At 51.4% G+C, this 7,493-nt stretch overlaps 4 protein-coding genes across 4 annotated transcripts; 2 read left to right on the forward strand and 2 right to left on the reverse strand.

Annotated features, from left to right (window-relative positions):
• Positions 1-1,616: 1,616 nt before the first annotated feature.
• Positions 1,617-2,414, reverse strand: FIBRA_03269 (uncharacterized protein; the record flags this gene model as incomplete). Its single annotated transcript, XM_012325114.1, has 3 exons — positions 1,617-2,081; positions 2,132-2,253; positions 2,309-2,414. 3 exons carry the CDS (start codon positions 2,412-2,414, stop codon positions 1,617-1,619), a joined length of 693 nt encoding a protein of 230 aa, XP_012180504.1.
• Positions 2,415-3,074: 660 nt separating this feature from the next.
• Positions 3,075-3,441, forward strand: FIBRA_03270 (uncharacterized protein; the record flags this gene model as incomplete). Its single annotated transcript, XM_012325115.1, has 3 exons — positions 3,075-3,126; positions 3,187-3,252; positions 3,305-3,441. The coding sequence occupies 3 exons, from the start codon at positions 3,075-3,077 to the stop codon at positions 3,439-3,441; spliced, it is 255 nt and encodes an 84-aa protein (XP_012180505.1).
• Positions 3,442-3,939: 498 nt separating this feature from the next.
• On the forward strand, positions 3,940-5,140 carry FIBRA_03271 (uncharacterized protein; the record flags this gene model as incomplete). Its single annotated transcript, XM_012325116.1, has 4 exons — positions 3,940-4,231; positions 4,298-4,411; positions 4,463-4,878; positions 4,937-5,140. The coding sequence occupies 4 exons, from the start codon at positions 3,940-3,942 to the stop codon at positions 5,138-5,140; spliced, it is 1,026 nt and encodes a 341-aa protein (XP_012180506.1).
• A 54-nt stretch (positions 5,141-5,194) lies between these two features.
• Positions 5,195-6,774, reverse strand: FIBRA_03272 (uncharacterized protein; the record flags this gene model as incomplete). The annotated part of the gene is made up of 8 exons (XM_012325117.1): positions 5,195-5,208; positions 5,267-5,343; positions 5,397-5,674; positions 5,769-6,170; positions 6,222-6,358; positions 6,444-6,489; positions 6,554-6,672; positions 6,726-6,774. The coding sequence occupies 8 exons, from the start codon at positions 6,772-6,774 to the stop codon at positions 5,195-5,197; spliced, it is 1,122 nt and encodes a 373-aa protein (XP_012180507.1).
• Between the last annotated feature and the right edge of the window lie 719 nt (positions 6,775-7,493).

Genomic DNA, 7,493 nt, shown 5'->3' on the forward strand with positions numbered 1-7,493 from the left:
CAGGGAAATAATATGCAAGAGCTCCTACATTCGTGCCTCGCATATCGTGCCAATCGCTCGTAGGCCCCTCCTCCCCCTGGTCTGCATTCTACTCAATGGGAATCGAGTTTCGTTCTCACTGACTACACCTGGAAGGAGGGTGTAGCAAACTACACGCGGTACAATTTGAAACCCGTTTCTTCGAAAACCCCCCTCACTGCTCTGATAGCAGGTTGGGTTGATTCGATGTCTCAGTTATGTGATGCTCGTTGAACGGTCCTGCAGTTGGGAACCCCTTTTTCGGCCACGGGACGGCACCACGAGTTGTGATGAAGGAATTCTGGGATCAGGTCTGTCCAGAACCAGCAATGATCAAACTCGACGACGTATTGAATACTTTCGGCGAGATGACAACCACTACAGCAAAACTCGTGCAAAAGTGAGTCGAAATACTCGACAATATCGAGGATTCTTGCGTAGAAAAGGAAAGAAATGCACGATAGATATTCGACATCTGGTGAGGTTATGAGCTGTCATACTGTTTTACCCAGGGCTTATGTGGAGTCAGGGTCATGCAAGACGCTTCGAGACTCTTGAGATCAATGGCCGCTGTTTTCCAAGTCATCTATCATGACGGAATTCAGGTGGTCCTCACTTGTAGAGTGATTTTCGACATGAGCCGAGGAATGTAAATATTCGCGCCATCTACCACAATTGAACCTTATCCTTATCTGACTTCTCTGTCTCTTCCGTCTACAATGCACAGCGTTTTACTGCCACCCCTGGCCTGTTGGTTCTTCACGTCCGAAGGGGGATTTCTAGCAGCATTGCAAAATACTCGCAGATGCGGGAGCCACATTTCGTAGGGTGTAACGCGTTCTCAAATATGTTAGACTATGACGGCATTCCCGATGACACACCAGCTGATCTGAAGGTCGAACAATTCCGCAGCCGATGTTATTCTGTCCTCGGCGAGATAGTGAAACGGGTTGAAGAGGCGCGCAGACCTGCGCAACGTCTATATCGTGATGAATGGACCTGCCGAGTGGGTAGCGGAGCTCGAGTATGCGCTGCAGCGCGCGTAGGACTGGAATAATATCGCAAGCAGCAGAGAGCTGCTCCTGAACTCAGAGCAGGAATACGTGAAGCAGGCCGTAGATGCGCCCGTCGGGCAGAGGGCTCAGCTATTTATCGGAAACACGGTGACTGTGCTTCTCCTCAGATGTGCTTTGTCGAGTAGTTCGCGTCGCACCGTAGTGGTCGAGCTTGACAGGCCATATTTCCATGTTGCGCATAGCAAATGGTATTTTGCCAGAGTCAACTTGCATGTGATAGCTTTGTAGTCCATCTCATGGAACTGATTATGTGCTCATGACGGCCGACAGTGGGTGTTTTAGCAAAGGCGCTGCATACCCGGTGTTGAATTTGCCACTATCAATACATTTGAGAATGTTACGAGATTATTACAGCTACACAATGTTTTCCGGTTATGGTTATTACAGTACAGTAATGACCAGCTAATCTTACACAAGGGAAGTCGCGCGCGGAGCGTAGACTGTCGAATCTAATAAACCGAACCAAAACTCTACCAAAGCAGTCAGCTACGAGCTAACGCAGTTCAAAATACTAGCATACGGTCAGCACATGGTCGTGAATGTCACAGCCGACGTCCCGCTGAAGTGATTCACTACCTCAATGTTCAAAGTTGTGGTTGGCTCGGGGGTAATGACAGGCAAAGAGGACAATATGACAGGGACTAACGAATTGATGGGAGTGGTGGAAGATAACAAGCCATCTGCAGTCAAACTGGCAAGAAGACTGGAAGCCTCAGCGGGATCCAGCGTCCTGGTTGTCACTATCGTGGTCTGTGGGGCAAGGGTAATGATGGAGCCCGAACTTGACACCAACGGTACAACGCCGGTAGATGCCTGCGTGAGTGTCGCGGTGTTCGTGGTCATGGCTTGTATGGAGAAAGGTGAAGACGGCTGTTTCGGAGAGGTTGCGTTCGACGTGGTACTGCTTCCATTAACCGCAATTCCGCCTGCAGCACCGGTGGCGTTTATGATGGATTCAGCGACGGCTTCAGTCGTGCATGATAGGAACTGCGATGTCTGATTAGAGAAAAATTACGAGAAAGGTGAGAAGTGCGTACGGTGCCGTTCCTAACTGTCGCGGGCAACGCGTAACATTGCTCAGAAGCTGTGCAGTTTTCTGTCTTCCAAAGGCCGCGCACGCATTGAGCATAAGACCCAGAAATGCACGCTCGCTGACCAGCTGAAACAACATGCAAATCAGCCGAGTCTTAGCATGACACAAACGCGACACGTACATAGGCATGTATCGTTTGCGTTTAAACTAGCAAACTCTGCGTTCAGCCTCTGGGCATCCTGTCCGTTCTTCAGATATGTGGCGGCGTCCAGCGACCCCAAAGGCATTGAGAAGACGAGCGATGCAGCGAGAAGCGGTACAACCAGGAATACACGAGATATCAACATCTCAGCAAGTCGAAAGTATGATACCAATGCACGACGGGGTCCAGCCAGGCAAGGCGACGATGAGCACCAGGCTCACAGATGTTGCAGACAGAGACGCGATGTGGGGGGAAATCAGTCATCGTGCAGGTCTTCATTGTCCTCATATGAAGATGCAAACAAAAAGAGAACCCTCTAATTGTCTAGTGCGACATTGACAGACAATCCGATCCAAAGCCCAGTTTCTGTCACGTGCTGCTCAGTTTAGGGCCGGCGATAATTTGCATTGAGACCGAGCGGTAAGCAGACAGAGCTCATCGGGTCGATAGTCCACTCCCTAAATCCTCAAGCCACCCCGATACAAGATGGTGAGTGTGTTTTCTGACTTCAGTCCTGCCAGACAGACGCATGTTGAATGGTGGAATGAGTAAAAACTACGTCGAATGAGCTGGATGGCGAGGTCTGGCTTCGGATGACCCGACTAACGCTGTCGCACAGACCAAGAAGAGAAGAAACAACGGCCGCAACAAGAAAGGCCGCGGCCACGTTACGTTTGTCCGTTGCTCCAACTGTTCGCGATGCGTTGGCAAGGACAAGGCGATCAAGCGTTTCACGGTGCGCAACATGGTTGAGAGTGCCGCCGTGCGAGATATCAGCGAGGCCAGTGTGTATCCCGGTGCGTGCTAAAAACACAATGTCCTAGCCAGAGAGATTTGATCGTTACGGTCGTTCTCAGAATACGTCATCCCCAAGCTCTACATTAAAATCGCATACTGTGTATCATGCGCTATTCACTCGCATGGTATGTGTTGGTTGCTCCATTACACCGTGGGCCTGAACTCATTGTATTCAAGTTGTTCGAGTCCGCTCGCGTGAGGGTCGTCGCAACCGTGCACCTCCTCCGCGTGTCCGGTGGAAGGATGGCAAAAAGGTCAACCCGGCTGTGGCTGCGGCTGAGGATGCCAAGGCTGCGGCTGCGAGGAGCGCATAGGCATTTTGTATTGGAGACAATCATATGTTTTTTTCTCCATGTCGCATCACGCCCGGTATGCTTTCATACGTTCTACAAGGCAGCTCGAAGCTCTCCAGTACCTCTATGTACAGTAGGTGTAGCGCAAACCGAGGATCAAGCATTCGTCAGCGACGAGCGTAATGTATGTCTCCTTGTAAACACGTTTGTCGCTCAATTGTATCGGCGAGTGAGGTTAGATCGTACTTGGGAGTTTCCTCTTTGTAAGTGCTCAGACACGACAGAGTTGACTGCGATCGAACTAGCCGCTATCCAAAGTCCTATGAGCGACGACCACGACTGCAGGACAACTGCGCCGGCGAGTGAGTGGGGCTACTGATTCATACATGAACTCATCAGCTTCTAGACATATCCGGACTATCAATAAGCATCAATCACGAGCGTGTCAACGACAGACGTCACATAAGAACTTAAAGAAAGGGAGTTATACTCGCATCATCTCTGTCTCTTGCACGAATTATGAGAGCCATCGTCTGCCCGCGCGTACCAATTTCCCCGTCCGAGTTGGTCTACACGACCACTCACCCTGCGCCGACGCCCAAGGAAGGCCATGTTCTCGTCCGCGTGAAAGCGTATGGTCTCAATCGTTCTGAGCTGTTCACGCGCCAGGGTCTTTCGCCTGGAATACACTTCCCGAGAGTGCTCGGTATCGAGTGTGTCGGGTTGGTGAAAGACACAGGCGGAAGCTCAAAGTGGAAAGAGGGCGATGTTGTCGCTGCCTGCATGGGCGGTATGGGTCGTCAGTTCGACGGTGCGTCTGCAAAGCGAGACAAATGTCTACTCGCCCTTGATAATGAAATATTCTTTGTATGCACAGGTGGATATGCGGAGTATGCCCTCGTCCCGCACAAATCTGTGTCACCTCCGGTACAACTTCCCAAAGACATGAGCTGGGCGCAGTTTGCTGCTATTCCGGAGACATTCCTCACTGGTTAGCTTCCCTTTCACCTTCCACCTGTAATTGCTCATCCATGCTGGGTAGCATGGGGTACACTCAGCGAGTCTTTGCACTTGAAGCCGACGGACACGCTCCTCATTCGCGGTGGAACAAGCAGCGTCGGGCTTGCCTGTGCGGCGCTCGCCAAATCGTCGCTCTTTGCCACAGACCCTAGACCGATTGTGATCTCGACCACGCGCAACAAGGATAAAACCGCAGCCATCAAGGCCGCCGGTGCGGACATCGTGTTAATTGACCGGAGCGACTCTGTCAGCGAGGATGTCAAGCAGGCAACTGGAGGCCGAGGTGCGGACAAGTGTGTAGAGCTTGTCGGTGGAACGACCTTGGTCGACTCGTGCGCGAGCCTTGCGGACAATGGGGTGGTGTCGATGATAGGGTGTCTGTCTGGGGAGTGGACAATAAAGGACTTTGACCCAATGCAAGCTCTTACTCCTTGGAAGGTCAGTTGTCCCGCTCCTGCCTGCGGCGTATCATCTTAATAGTGATGTCTTATTTTAGCACTTGGCGATGTGTTCGTCTCACTATCTCGACATTTCAACAGCCCCCCTGCAGTGGATTGTCAATGCAGTGGCCTTCGGAGAGCTTAAGTCTAGCGTAGACAGGGTATTCAAAATGGAAGATACGGGCAAGGCTCACGCATATATGGAGGCAAATTCTGCAGCGGGAAAGGTGGTCTGTCTTGTTGACGACGAGGATAGGTAAACACAACGTGTACCTTTGGAACGCAACGCAATATTCTTAGTATTGTACAATTGTTTACAAACTGAATGCTAATACATCCTTATCATTATGATAACGGCTGCCTGAAGGAGGTACTTTATAACTAACCATCCAATGATTTCTCCAACAAATCCAAAGCAATCGACGCAGAACCCCAGGATGATTGAAATCCCGCCCCGCTATGCCTGCTCGATGTAAGAACGATTATTACCATTTCATAAGAACAGCTCGCACGCACCCATAGTTGAACACCATTGGAATTTTGCCTTGGCCTTTTCTGCCTTCTATCCATTCCACATCCAGCCTGATGCCGCCCTTCCGCGCCGGCCTTAGCCCGACACCCTCCTCTAGGATGAGAGATCGGATGTCGTCCACGGTCGGCTCACGCACCGCCCGGACTTCCGGTGGCGCAAGTTCCGGGCAGAGAGCAAGACATCGCTTCAAAATGTCCTCGGTCGTCTCAGGCCGCGGCACAGGGTACCAGTCGTTGTCGACCTTCGTGCCACCACAAATGATCTAGGTAAAATCGCAACAGCCGCGACAGATCCGCGAGTCGCCGGTCAACCACGCAAAAACAAGTCGTCAGGCGAACATGCACAAGTCCACATACCTCGCCGCTCTTCCTAGGAATGGTGAATGTCCAGCGGGCTTCTGAGAGATGGCTCGCGGAGCGGCCAAATGTCACCCACGGCGCGCGGAGGAGGACAGTCTGGCCCCCGACGGGATAGACTTGGTCGTCCTCGACACCGCCGAGCGTACGGGCTCCCAAGCCAGGGCACACAATGACCGCGTCAACGGGCGCAGACGACGCACGCCCACGTGCGAAGATATCTGCGCCGCCCTCGGCGACCTGATTAACATGCTGCACCGAGCCACGGACAACCGTCCCGCCACGCGCAAGGAACCGCGCGAGGAGATAGTTCACATACTTCGGACAGTCGAAGGTGAGGGTCGTGAATGTCACGCCTACTTTCGCGCCTGGAACGAGTGAATCTTCAGGCAGCCTCTTGAACTATGCGCAGAGCGATTAGATCACCTATCGGCCTGCAGTACGATGACTTACGTCGGGCATCCAATCTAAGTGCGCATCTCTACCGTCGTAGAAATATTGAGTCTCAGAAATGCGCATGAAGCATGCTTCTGCGTCCCCGCCCGGGGCAGAAAGGTCCCACATAATCTTGAATGTATCCGAGTCGATCTCTGGATCGGAAGTGGCAGATCGGGATATTGATGAGCATTGTGTTTCGATCGTCATAGTACAGCTAGAAATACAGAATGCACTCACTCTGTAGCCTGGCGTCCCCACCGGCGTGGCTGACATGGTGTCCTCCCTATGGTATTATAATACAACACAGTCACATAACTTTGATCTCTCTCAACCGTGGCTGGACTCACCGCCCAGAAGCTGCAGTACTTGATCGTCTTCGGATCACTGGGGAATGTCTCCGCGACGATGGTTACGCTGTAGCCACCCTTCTCCTGTATCGTGATTGCTGTTGTTAAACCGGCGACACCTGCGCGAATGCATGTGAGACCGTTGCGGTATGACTGCATGAATAATGTCGACCTGCGCCGACTACTACAATATTCCTGATGTTATTGGCGCTGGACGGCATCTGCGGGTAATGTTGTAGGAGCTAAAGATCTCATCCGTTCATAACAATATATATATGTGCACACTAACGCCTCACACCACCTCCAAACTCAGCTATCATCCGGTGCGTCCGATACGTCCGATACGGAGCGGTATTACTCGGACTAGGGAGTTGGCGTGCACAGAGGCCAACGTCTAGATGCAGGGCTTATAACCATCCACCAAGGGTTTGTAATGATTGGTTTGTGACAAGTGGACAACGGAGATGAGTCCGAGATGGACAAATTTCGCTAAGTTACTTAAACTGATTAGTGCTCAGTGATAACCAAAACGAGACCGACGCGGTCATATGCACGCTGACCACGTGCTTCAATGAAGCGAAGAAATAGCAGACGCCACATACCACGAGCGTATGACATGAAGTCAGTGATTTTTTCTGATCAGAAGTCTCACAGCCTTGAAAATCTCTTGCAATGTCTAGCAATCTAGTGATATTGGCAGGTACACAAATGCTATAATAGCGGCAGTGGGATATAAACGTTAGACCGTTGTTGTGTTTGTTTTTTAATTGTCATTTTCAGTTAGACAGATTTTGAATGGACCACGACATCAAGTAACTGACGCACTAAAGCTTGTATCCTTCACCAAGGAACTAGTTTGTAGTTTGACCGCTGGTATATGCGGTGGAAATACAGGAACTATTTTCTCAGCCACTCGGGGGGGGGGGGGGGGGGGGGGGGG

The sequence above is a fragment of the Fibroporia radiculosa genome, assembly GCF_000313525.1.
Source record: "Fibroporia radiculosa TFFH 294 genomic supercontigs, scaffold1819, whole genome shotgun sequence".
NCBI classification, from domain to species: Eukaryota; Fungi; Basidiomycota; class Agaricomycetes; order Polyporales; family Fibroporiaceae; genus Fibroporia; species Fibroporia radiculosa.